This window comes from Mandrillus leucophaeus, unplaced genomic scaffold (assembly GCF_000951045.1).
Source record: "Mandrillus leucophaeus isolate KB7577 unplaced genomic scaffold, Mleu.le_1.0 Scaffold426, whole genome shotgun sequence".
Taxonomy (NCBI): domain Eukaryota; kingdom Metazoa; phylum Chordata; class Mammalia; order Primates; family Cercopithecidae; genus Mandrillus; species Mandrillus leucophaeus.
Window position 1 is genome coordinate 1,210,242 of NW_012104543.1, and position 12,346 is coordinate 1,222,587.

Here is a 12,346-nt window from a genome sequence, read left to right on the forward strand (position 1 = left end):
GATCTTGGCTCACTGCAACCTCTGCCTCCCGGGTTCAAGGAATTCTCCTGCCTCAGCCTCCCAACTAGCTGGGATTACAGGTGCCGCCACCATGCCCAGCTAATTTTTTTTTTTATTTTTAGTAGGGATGGAATTTCACCGTGTTGGCCACTCTGGTATTGAACTCCTGACCTCATGATCCGCCCATCTCGGCCTCCCAAAGTGCTGAGATTACAAGCGTATAAGAATGCTTTTATCCACACCCCTAAGAAGAGAATTGAACATGTTTTGAAAACACAAGAGGAAAGGCAGAAACTTCATTACAAATATTCTAAGCAGTTTCTGACTTGGTTTCAAGACTGGAACACACATGGGGAAGGCTGAGGAACAAGAGGAACAAAAACTAGCTGAAACTTTTCGAGAGCAACAAAAGAGTTGTCTACAAGCTAGAATAGTTCAGAGAGAGAGAAACCGAAACAGATTAAACTGAAATGAGCAATTCCTACGGAGTTCGGAGGACCTAGAAGAGAATCAGAGTTCATCTTACTGATGAACAAAGTGACCTTAGAAAAGAAATGGCCAGTTGCAAACAAAACTTATGAAGGAAACTCTGCAGCAAGACTTGGCACTTATTCATTTGTCTCTTCTACCTGTGTTACTCTTGTGACTGAAGAAAGAACTTGAACCAATGTGTAATGGTTAATATTGAGCATCAACATGATAGGATTGAAAGATGCAAATTACTGTTCCTGGTGTGTCTGTGAGAGGGTTGCCAAAGGAGATTAACATTTGAGTCAGTGGACTGGGAGAGGCAGACCCACCCTCAATCTGGGTGGGCACCACCTAATCACCTGCCAGCCCAGCTAGAATAAAGCAGGCAAGAGAAGATGGAAGAGCCGACTTGCTGAGTCTTCCAGCTTTCATCTTTCTCCTGTGCTGGATGCGTCCTGCTCTTGAACATGAGACTCCAAGTTCTTCAGCTTTTGGACTCTTGCACTTACACCATTCGTTTGTTGGGGGCTCTCGGGCCTTTGGCCACAGACTGAAGGTTGCACTGTTGGCTTCCCTACTTTTGAGGTTTTGGGACTCAGGCTGATCCACCACTGGCTTCCTTCTTCCTCAACTTGCAGACGGCCTATCATGGGACTTGACCTTGTGAATGTGTGAGTCAATTCTCCTTAATAAACTACCTCCCCATTTTTGTTTGTTTTTTGAAACAGAGTCTCACTCTGTTGCCCAGGCTGGAGTGCAGTGGCACAATCTCGGCTCACTGCAACCTCCGCCTCCCAGGTTCAAGCGATACAGTCTCAGCCTCCCGCATAGTTGGGATTACAGGCACCTGCCAACATGCCTGGCTAATTTTTGTATTTTTTAGTAGGATGGGGTTTCACCACGTTGGTCAGGCTGGTCTTGAACTGCTGACCTCAGGTAATACACCTGCCTCGGCCTCCCAAAGTGCTAGGATTACAGGCGTGAGCCACCACACCCGGCCAATAAACTCCCTTTCTTATATACATATATCTTGTTCTGTCCATCTAGAGAACTCTAATATGCTATGTTATATGACATAAGCATGACATTAACTACACTAAACCGCATGACAGTGTTTTTAAAATTCGTGTATAGAGCAGTATCTCATTAGTTTGTGTGTTAAATCCAAGACTTTGCTTCTGTAGTCTGTTGAATGAACCCCAAACAGTTATATCAGTAACAGCAATTGCACAGTTATATACACAGTCAATTAAGTTTTAGCACTAACGATAATTTAATTTTAGGAGTGGCCTCTGTGGATCTGTATCAGTCCCAAAATTTAGAAAGCACAGGCATGAAAGGGTACATTTTTCTCACCTAAGGAAAAACAGTAAGAGAAGACAAAATGTTAAAATAAAAAATCGATGCCACCTCCTTCTTCAGTCTTTCATACAGCACAGAGCAGCTTCCCGAGTTTGAGGATGATTAAATATACGAGATGCTCTCCAGATCCAGTTCTGCTTCTGTAGACTTTTTTGTTCTCTCTCACTTATTTATTACTTTTTTTGAGACGGAGTCTTACTCTGTTGCCCAGGCTGGAGTGCAGTGGTGCAGTCTCAGCTCACTGCAACCTCAGCCTCTCGGGTTCAAGCAATTCTGCCTCAGCCTCCTGAATAGCTGGGATTACAGGCGCATGCCACCACGCCTGGCTAATTTTTGTATTTTTAGTAGAGATGGGGTTTCACCATATTGGCCAGGCTGGTCTTGAACTCCTGACCTCGTGATCCACCTGCCTCAGCCTCCCAAAGTGCTGGGATTACAGTCATGACCCACTGCGCCTGGCCTCACTTATTTATTTTTAAATTAACATATAAAAATTATAAATATCTATTTAAGGTGTACAACATGGTGTCTTCAAGAATCTCTTTATATATGCAATAGCTGAATTCAAGAGACCATCAACTATGTTTGAAATACAGTAGCCGGAAGAGTCTAACAGATGGGATGTGACATAGCAGAAAATGCATCTCTGATGGGGATACTCAAGACACAGTCTCCTGGCAGGTCCCAGGACTCACCTTCTCCACTACTCAGGACTGTTGCTCCAAATGTTAGAGTTTATTTTCCAAAGATGACCACTCCATTCTCTCACATGCTCTTTGCACAGGTATCTTTGACTCTCCTCCCAGGACACAAGAGTGATGCTATGAACTTCTGCGGGATATAAAAGGCCACACGGCTTCTGCCTAGTTTGCTTGGGATGTGCTCCCTTGGAAGCCACATGCAGAGGCCACATGTGTGCTGGTTGATGACAGCAGCTGATATTCCAGCTGGCCCTCAGCAGCAACTGCCACATGCTTGAGTGAATGTCCTCAGGCGATCCTAGCCTCCAGCTGCTAGATCACCTCTCAGACACTGAGGAACAGATGAGGCTTCCCTGCTGAGCCCTGCCCAAACAGATTTCTGAGCTAATTGATTGTTTTATTACACATAATTGAGGCATTATATACAATTGACCCACTTAAAGTGTATAATTTAATGGTGTTTAGTGTATTCAGAATTGTACAACCACCACAACTTCAGAACATCTTTATCACCTCCCCAAAAGAAACTCTGTACTCAGTAGCAGTGCATCTCCATTTCCTCCCAAACCCCCTCAGTCCTAGGCAACCACTCATCTATTTTCTGTGTCTAATAGATTTGCTTATTCCAGATACTTCATATAAATGGAATCATACAATATGAGGCCTTTTGTGATGGGCTTCTTTCACTTAACATGTTTTTAAGGTTCATCCATATTGTAGATGTTTCATACTTAATTCCTTTTTTGTTTTGAAAAATGTTCCATTGTACATACAGATATTTTGTTTATACATTCATCTATTGATTGACATTTGGGCAGTTTCCACTTTCTGGCTATTATGAATAATGCTGCTATAACATTCATGTAATTTTTAATAAGGACATATATTTCTTTTTCTTTTTTTTTCAACACAGAGTCTCGCTCTGTTGCCCAGGCTGGTGTGCTGTGGCGAGATCTCGGCTCACTGCAACCTCCATCTCCCAGGTTCAAGCGCTTCTCCTGCCTCAGCCTCCCAAGTAGCTGGGATTACAGGCATGTGCCACCATGCCTGGCAAATTTTTGTATTTTTAGTAGAGATGGGGTTTCACCATGTTGGCCAGGCTGGTCTTGAACTCCTGACCTCAGGTGATCTGCACGTCTCGGCCTCCCAAAGTGCTGGGATCACAGACGTGAGACACTGTGCCCGAACTCATTTCTTCTAGGTATACCTAGGGAGTGAAATTTCTGGGTCATATAGATGCTTAATCTTTTTAAAAAAACTGCCAGAATGTTTTCCAAAATGGTTGCACTGTTTTACCGTCCCAATGGCAGTGTCCTAAGGCTCCCATTTCTCCAAACCCTCAACACTTGTTATTTTCTGTATTTTACTGACTCTGATCATCCTAGTGCTTAGTGGATTTGAAGGGGTTTTGATTTGCTCTTCCCTGATAAGTACTGATTTTAACCAGCTTTCCATGTAGTTACTGACCACCTGTATAACCTCTAGAAAAAGGTCTATTCCAATCATCTGCCCATTGTTTAATTGGGATTTCTTTTCTTTTCCTTTTTTTTTTTTTTTTTTTTTTTTGAGACAGGTCTTGCTCTGTTGCCCAGGCTAGAGTGCAGTGGTATGATCTTGGCTCACTGCAGCCTCCACCTCCTGGGCCCAACAGATCCTCCCACCTCTGCCTCTCGAGTGGCTGGGACCACAGGTGCCCGCCACCATACCCGACTAATTGTTTTGGTATTTTTTGTAGAGACAGGGTCTTGCCATGCTGCCCAAGCTGGTCTTGAACTCCTGGGCTCAAGTGATCTGTCCGCCTGGCCTCCCAAAGTGTTGGGATTACAGGCGTGAGCCACTACACCTGGGTGGGTTTTCTCTTTTATTACGCTGTAAGAGTCCTATATCTATTCTAGCCATAAGTTCCTTAACAGATATGTGATTTGCAAAATACCATCCCATTCTGTGGGTTGTCTTTTCACTTTCTTGATAGTGTTCTCTGAGCATGAATACTTTAAACTTTGATGGTGTTGACTTTACTTTTTCTTGTCATGTGTGCTTTTGGTGTCAACATCTAAGAAACCACTGCCTAATCCAAAGTCACACTTACTCAAATATTTTCTTCTAAGAGTTTTATAGTTTACCTTATACATTTAGAAGGTGATTCATTTGAGTTAATTTTTTGTTTATGGTATGGGGAAGGGGTCCAACTTCATTCTTTTGCAGGAGGACATCTGGATATTGGTGAAGATGATTCTTTTCCCTATTGAACTGTCCCTATTGAGTTGTCACTCAACTCTAAAATCAGTAATTTATTTCTGGACTCAGTTTTGTTCAGTTGCTCTACTCTTATGCCAGAACCATTGTCTTTATTACTGTAGCTTTGCAGTGTTTTGAAATCAGAACGTGTGAGTCCTCCAACTATGTGTTTTTCAAGACTGTTTTGGTTCTCCTGGGTGCTATGAATTTCCGTATGAGCCTTAGGATTAGTCAATTTCAGTATTAAGAAAAAGCCAGCTGGGAGTAAGAGGAATTATATCAAATCTTTTGATCAATAAGAAGGATTTTTTTTTTTTTTTTTGAGATGGGGTCTGATTGTGTCACCCAGGCTAGAGTGTAATGGCATGATCTCGGCTCACTGCAACCTCTATTTCCAGAGCCCAGGCGATCCTCCCACCTTAGCCTCTGGAGTAGCTGGGACCACAGGTATGTGCCACCACATGCAGATTAATTTTTTGTATTTTTGGTAGAGACGGAATTTCACCATGTTGCCCAGGCTGGTCTCAAACTCCTGAGCTCAAGTGATCCACCTGCCTTGGGCTCCCAACATGTTGGGATTATAGTCATGAGCCACTGTGCCAGCCTTGGATTTTATCTTTTCAAGCAACTTATTAACGTGGTTTGTTGTGCAAAGATAACTGATACGCTCCTCCACATGGGTGAGCATCTGTTTTGTTATGGGTAAAGAGAAAAGATGGTGACAACATAGGGAGACCTCCACTCCACAAAAAGAAATAAAAACTTGGGAGGCTGAGATGGGAGGATCCCTTGAGCCCCAGAGGTCAAAATTGCTGTGAGCAGTGATCATGCCACTGTACTCCAGTGTAGGCGACAGAGCGAGAGCCTGTCTCAAGAACAAATAATAAATATAAATGAAAAAGTAAATTTCCAGGTTGGGCCTCTTGCATCGCTTCAAGAAGCTGCTCCAAGTGCTGCCTGCTGCCCTGCCCATGGCTGGAGGGATTTCGCTGCACTGGGAATGCAGCAGGTTCAGCAACCACTGAACCGAGGATTCTTCTTCTCAGCCTTGGTGCCTCCTGTTTGGAGTAGGGGTTTCTAAGGGAAATGAGGACCGTGGCTGCCTATGTCCCCACGCCGAATAGAGACCCAGAGCCAGGGCTGAGAACTTTATGGGTGAAAAGATAAGAGGCTTTAGTTAAGACAAGAGGAGGCTGAGACTGAGAGCGTTCAAGATGTTCCACAGATCCTGGGAAGCGTTCTGCTTGGTGGTGACTCTAATGGTAGTTTCTTTGCCCCAGTTGTTTCATTCCTAAGAATGTATTGAGGCGATTCTGAATTAGAGCAAAGGTACTGCAGGTGTACAACCCTCTTTTCTATCGTGTGTAGAAGAGTGAGAGGCACCTCAGTGTTGAGAGGTCAGGTGAATATTCAGACCAGGGGAGACCGTGGAGACCCTGGGAGGACAGTGTGCTTCTGAGGCCCTCCCACTACCCCTGTCCTCTGAAGACTCCAACCCATGGTTCTGCCCTTTCTCAGTCCCCAGGTAGGATGGGAAACAAGGTGTCAGCAGCAGAGAAAACAAGTTTTGGGGGTTCACTCAAGACCTGGGCGACAGCCAGGTCAAGTGCCTGCTTTATTCAACAGGGAGTGCTCAAGTGGGACTCACCCCCGCCTTTCACAGTGTAAAGTAAACAGGGAGCAAGGCAGGAACTAGAAAAATAATGCATGGATCTAGACAATCCAGAAAGATTCTGCTGAGGCAGCTTAAGGCCAAGACTGGTCAGTGTGAGAGAACAAAAGAGGTGACAGAAGAGCCTTGGGCAGCCTGAGCCACGATGGACCTAGCGGAAGTAGTTGGGACATTCGTGAGCAACCAAATGCCAGGCTTGATTAAAGGCGTCCACGACAGCCGGCTCCAGGGGCCCTTCCTCCGTTGCTGCCAAGTTCTGCTCCAGCTGCTCCAGGCTGGACATGCCCAGGATGACCGCGTCCCCATGGGCACCCTGCAAGGGAGACAGACAGACTTCAACCCTCTTCTGCTACACAGCGACTCCACTCACAGCCCTCCCAGCCACCTCCCTGCTGAGATTTGGGGTCTCTGTTTATATTTCTATCCCGTATGTCCAGAAGGACGTAAGGTGCCTTGGATAGCTGTACCCATGTGACTTGAAACCTGTATCCTTTCCCCTACTGCCACACGACGCTTCCAGACAGACCTACATTCACAGTCCAGTTCTGCCCCCCAGCAGCTGTGTAAAAATAGCTAAGTTGGCTGGGCACAGTGGCTCATGCCTATAATCCCAGCACTTTGGGAGGTCGAGGTGGGAAGAATACTTGAGCCACAGTGTTCAAGACCAGCCTGGGCAACAGAGAGAAATTCTGTCTCTACAAAACACAACAAAATGAACCAGTGGTGGTGGCGCATGCCTCGTCCCAGCTACCAGGGAGGCTGAGGCAGAAGGATCGCTTGAGCCCAGGAGGCTGTGGCTGCTGCGAGCTATGAGTGCACCGCTGTTCTACAGCCTGGGTGACAGAGTGAGACCCTGTCTCAAAAAAATAAAAAAGCAGGCTGAGTTATTAAGCTTATTTTGACATTCAATCTTTTTTTTTTTTAAACAAAAACATTTTTCCTTGTGTTTTGTACAAAAAAGGGGGTGGGAGGTGGTGCAGTGCAGTGGTGGCAGCGGAAAAATATGGAACGTTTCACAAATTTGCGTGTCATCCTTGCGCAGGGGCCATGCTAATCTTCTCTGTATCATTCCAATTTTAGTATATGTGCTGTCGACATGGGCATGACATTCAATCTTTTTCTCTGTTTTCAGCATTGGAATGAGAGAAAACTTATGTAAAACACAGCTCCCACATGCTGAACATCTACCGGATACATGCCAGACACTATGCAACATGGAATGCTGAAACTGGAGGTAAGTTTGTTGCTGTTATTTTCATTGTTGTTTGCTTGTTTTTTCAGACAGGGTCTTGCTTTGTCACCCGGGCTAAAGTGCAGTGGTGTGATCTCAGCTCACTGCAGTCTTGACCTCCCAGCCTCAAGCCATCTTCCCATCCCAGCCTCCAGAGTAGCTGGGAATACAGGAGCAAGCCATCACACTTGGCTAATGTTTTTGATTTCTTGTAGAGATAGGGTCCCACTTTCTTGCCCAGGCTAGACTCAAATGCCTGAGCTCAAGCAATCCTCCCATCTTGGCCTCCCAAAGTGCTGGCCTACAGGTGTGAGCCGCTGCCACTGGTCAGGAAATAAGTTTTAACCAGGAAGACAGGAGGCATCAAGAGAGGGAAACCTAAAGGGTGAGATGGGTGGGCTTTAGTTAAACCTGTGTTAAAATGTCTGCCACTTTAATAGCTGGGTGAACCTCGGATTTCTCATCTATAACACTGGGATAATCATACTCCATGAAGCCTAAGGAATAAGAAGATCCCTGTAATGAAGCCCTCACTACAAAGCCTCCACTCAGATACCATCAAAGACCAGTGGGAAGAGTGTTTATGAGAACTGGAAGAAAGAGACATTTCAGAGGAATTGAGAAATCAAATGCTTTGGGCTTCACCTAAAGGCTCCCCTGGAAGGGAAGGAGCTGAGGGCCCAGGGTCGCTGGTTACCTGCAGCTGTGAGTGGTGGTACATCCACCGGAGGGCGGCCGAGGTCATGCTGGAGGCGCTTGCGCCATATGCGGCCTGCAGGGCCTTCTCTACCAGGGCAATGGCCTGGAAGTGGTTCTCCTTCCAGAAGCTGTGCAGGGGGGACAGTGGCACAGGGGTCAGTACCATGGGGATCACACTGGGAGCCACGACCAGAGTCATCCAGGGCCACTGCCCCACCCCACACCCTGCAGCCCTGAGGGGAGGGTGTCCTCTCTAGTCATAGGTCTCCCACTTTGCTGGGCGTCAGAACCACCCAGGATGCCGGGCCCCTCGACAGAGACCTCAGTGAATCTTTATTCCTGAGGACTCAGGAACCTGCTCTGACTTTCCCCTAGGGACACAAAGCCTGCTCAGATGGGGCAGGACTCCCTCCTGGGCCTTTTTTTTTTTTTTTTGACACATGGTCTTACTGTCATCTACACTGGAGTGCAGTGGCATGATCATGGTTCACTGCAGCCTCAACCTCTTAGGCTCAAGTCATCCTCCTGCCCCAGCCTGGTGTGCACCACCACGCCTGGCTAATTTTTTGCTTTCTTTTTTTTTTTTTTTGTAGAGACCATGTTGCCCAGGCTGGTCTTGAACTCATGAGCTCAAGCAATCCTCCCACTTCGGTGTCGCAAAGTGCCGGGATTACAGGTGTGAGCCACCATGCCTGGCCCATCCTGGGCTCGCTCTTTCCTTCCCAGCAGGTGATTGCTCAGAAAAGAGCGACGACTTCAAGACCCCAACATCCAGGGATCCTCATTTCCTCCCGGAGGTCCCGAGACAACAAGAACACGCACAGAGGGTTTGGGAATTCCTGAAGGAATGCAGGGGAGCAGGTGCAAACAGCAAGGGAAGGGCTTACCTCAGGAGCAGTCCAGGACTTCATTCCACACAGAGCTGACCCCACCCCAGCCATCCTCACCAAGCCCAACCCCAGCTCACCGATTCCTGTAGGTCTCAGCCCAGCTATTCCCAAAGAAGCGGCCCACGGGCTGTTTCCCGTCCTTGTCCTCATACTTGTACTTGCCAGTCAGCAGGCCCCCTGCGGGAAGGCAGCGATCAGCCCCCGGGCCCAGAGTGCCCCAGAAGCTGCCACATCCCTCAGGGCTCTGGACTAGGGGAGGGGCGGGGACCCAGGAGGGCTCAAGGACGCAGCCCAGCCCCTTGCCAAACCCTCCCTGCTTCCCAGGTTCTGGGCTGGGCATCTGTGGGTCGGGAATAGGCTGAGACAGGCTCAAGAATGCTCCACGTACCAGCCAGAGGGTTGTAGGCATAGAACCTCAGTCCAAAGTGCCTGAGGCAGGGGAGGAGCTCCGTTTCCACCTGCCGGGTGGTGGCGTTGTACATGCCCTGCAGGGAGAGGGACCCCGGGGAGAGGGTGGACATGTCAAGAGAAGGAACTGTTGCCTTCCACTTTTAAAACTCTAAAGCAACACCAGCCCAGGACTTCAGCAATCTTCTAACATGACTACTGTTAGCAGGGGATGGAGGGAGGGTGTTGGGTCCAAGGACAGAAAATTGAAGTGGAATGATATCTTTCCACAAATATCTGGTGTATCAACTCCATGCTGGACACTGGTTACAACCACAAGTAGGTGTCACAAAATCCCTGCCTCCAGGAGATGTTTACTCAAGTTTAAAAAAATAGACAGGAAGGCAGTTAATTACAATAAAGTTAGGTTCTACGATCAAACAAGGAGCTGGAAAGTACTCGCTGAATGTATGAAGATGAGGTTTGGAGACTGGAGACTCCTGTGGGGCTGTCTAGAAAGGCTTCCAGAGGAGGAGACCTCTATGTAAGGCCTGAGTGCTTCTCCCAGGGCGGAGGGCAGGGGAAATGTGTTCCAGGCTGAAGTACGAAAGGAGGTGGGGAAGGAGGGGTCCAAGTTGCACAGGCCGGCAGGAAGGAAGCAGACGCCCAGTGGCCCGGCTGAGGAGCTTCAATGGCATCCTGAGGGTACCTGGGAGCCATCTGCAGGCTTTCAGCAGGGGAGTAGCTGCTATGCAGAGGGCATGGGGGCAGTCGGAGGGGCAAAGACAGCCCAAGATGAGCAGGAGTCCTGGAGACCTTGGCCTCTACAGCCCCGGCCCTCACCTGGTACACAGTGGGCACGATCCAGCCATTGCTCTTGCAGAGGGTACAGATCTCGGCCACTTCCCAGGCGGCATAGTTGGAGAGGCCAAGCTCCACGAACTTGCCCTGCAGGGGTGAGGCAGCAGTCAGAACCCAGTGCAGCCCAGACTAGGAAGGGGAGGCCAGGGTGGGGCCCTGGGGAATGGGGCTGTTCCCTGCTCCACCCTGGGACCGCCCTGGTGCCTCTGCTGTCATGAGTAGGATCAGGATAAAGAAAGGGGCAGGAGCCCACCTTCAGAGCCCGGAGGGTCCCCTCACCTCCTGGTGCAGCTGGTGGCAGGCGCGCAGTGTCTCTTCCACTGGAGTGCTGTGGTCAGGTGCATGTAGGTAGAAGAGGTCCACTCGGGGACACTGCAGCCGCTTCAGTGATGTCTCCAGCTGGGACCGGAGACTGTCAGGCTTTAGTGATTTTCCATCCCAAGGGTTGGCCTTGGTGGCAATTTTCACTTGGAGAGAGAATGGAATGGTTAAGTGACCTACTGAAGCCATTTGCCAACTTATGTAACCCTAGCTAAATTACTAATATTCTCTTGGCCTCAATTGTATGATCTGTAAAAATGGGGTGATAATAATCAAACTGTCCTCATTGGGAGGTCCTGGGGATTAAATAATGTCATATATGTGAGTTCTCAATGTTCACCTATTAGAATAACTATCATTAGTCACCAACCTGTGCAAGGCCTTGCACTAGAGACTGAGTATAGAGATGAACTGAACACAATGGGTCTCTGCCCTCCTGGAGCCCTAGAGGATGACGGTACAATATGGTAAGCACAGGAGGGAAAGGCACACCGTGCCAAGGAGCCCACATGAGATGCATGAAGCCAACTTGGAGACTCCAGGGAAGGCTTTCTCTAGGGGATCATCCCCAGAGTCCCAGCCAACAAGGATGAGCAGAAAGTACATTCCAGAGCATAGGAACCCATGCAAAGTCAAAGAGGCAAAAAAAAAAAAAAAAAAAACCCAGTATGTGAGGCTCCAAACCTTCAAGTCTAAGTTTTAAGAGCATAAATTCCAGAGCAAGGAGCAGTGGGACATAGGACAAGACACAGGAACAGACCTGATCCCAAAAGTTCTTAAATACCATCCCACTGAATCTGAACTTGATCATTCCAGGTTTTGTCAGGGTGTGAACCGGTCACCTGTGTTCACACTTGGCTGCAGTATAGAGAAAGAAGTCAAGGGGGCAGGCCTGGAAGAATTTAGGAAAGCAAAGCAGTCACATGAATGTGGCCTAGTGGTAGAGATCAATTTGCGAGCTTAGAAGGCAAACTGAGCAGAATGTAATTATAATTCTCCCCTCCCCTTCCCGACTCACAGAAGCATGAGCATACATCCAACTACTGTAGAGACACATCGCTATGACAACAGTGTTCTGCATCCAAGCAGCTTGGAAATGAGTTAACTTTCCACTAATCTTTCACCTAGAAAGAACCCCAGCTGTTGGTCCAGGTACAGTGGCTCGAGTCTGTAAACCTAGTTTGGCAGTACTTTGGGAGGCTGAGTAGGGAGGATCACTTGAGCCCAAAAGTTTGAGATAATCCTGGGCAATGTAGCAAGACCCTCCCTCTATAAAAATAAAAATTAAAAAAGAACCCCAGCTGGGCCAGGAAAGGTAGCTCACGCCTGTAATCCCAGCACTTTGGGAGGCTGAGATGGGTGGATCACCTGAGGTCAGGAGTTCGAGACCAGCCTAGCCAACATGGTGAAACCCCATCTCTACTAAAAATACAAAAATTACCCAGGTGTGGTGGCAGGTGCCTGTAACCCCAGCTACTTGGGAGGCTGAGGCAGGAGAATCACTTGAACCCGG

The 12,346-nt window shown here is 47.8% G+C and overlaps 1 protein-coding gene across 1 annotated transcript; it reads right to left on the reverse strand.

The window, feature by feature from the left end:
• Positions 1-6,337: 6,337 nt before the first annotated feature.
• On the reverse strand, positions 6,338-10,983 carry LOC105548913 (aflatoxin B1 aldehyde reductase member 2; the record flags this gene model as incomplete). Its single annotated transcript, XM_011993155.1, has 6 exons — positions 6,338-6,757; positions 8,373-8,502; positions 9,342-9,441; positions 9,653-9,749; positions 10,495-10,599; positions 10,792-10,983. Coding segments are annotated over 6 exons (786 nt in total), but the record flags the coding sequence as incomplete, so codon positions are not given.
• Positions 10,984-12,346: the final 1,363 nt, after the last annotated feature.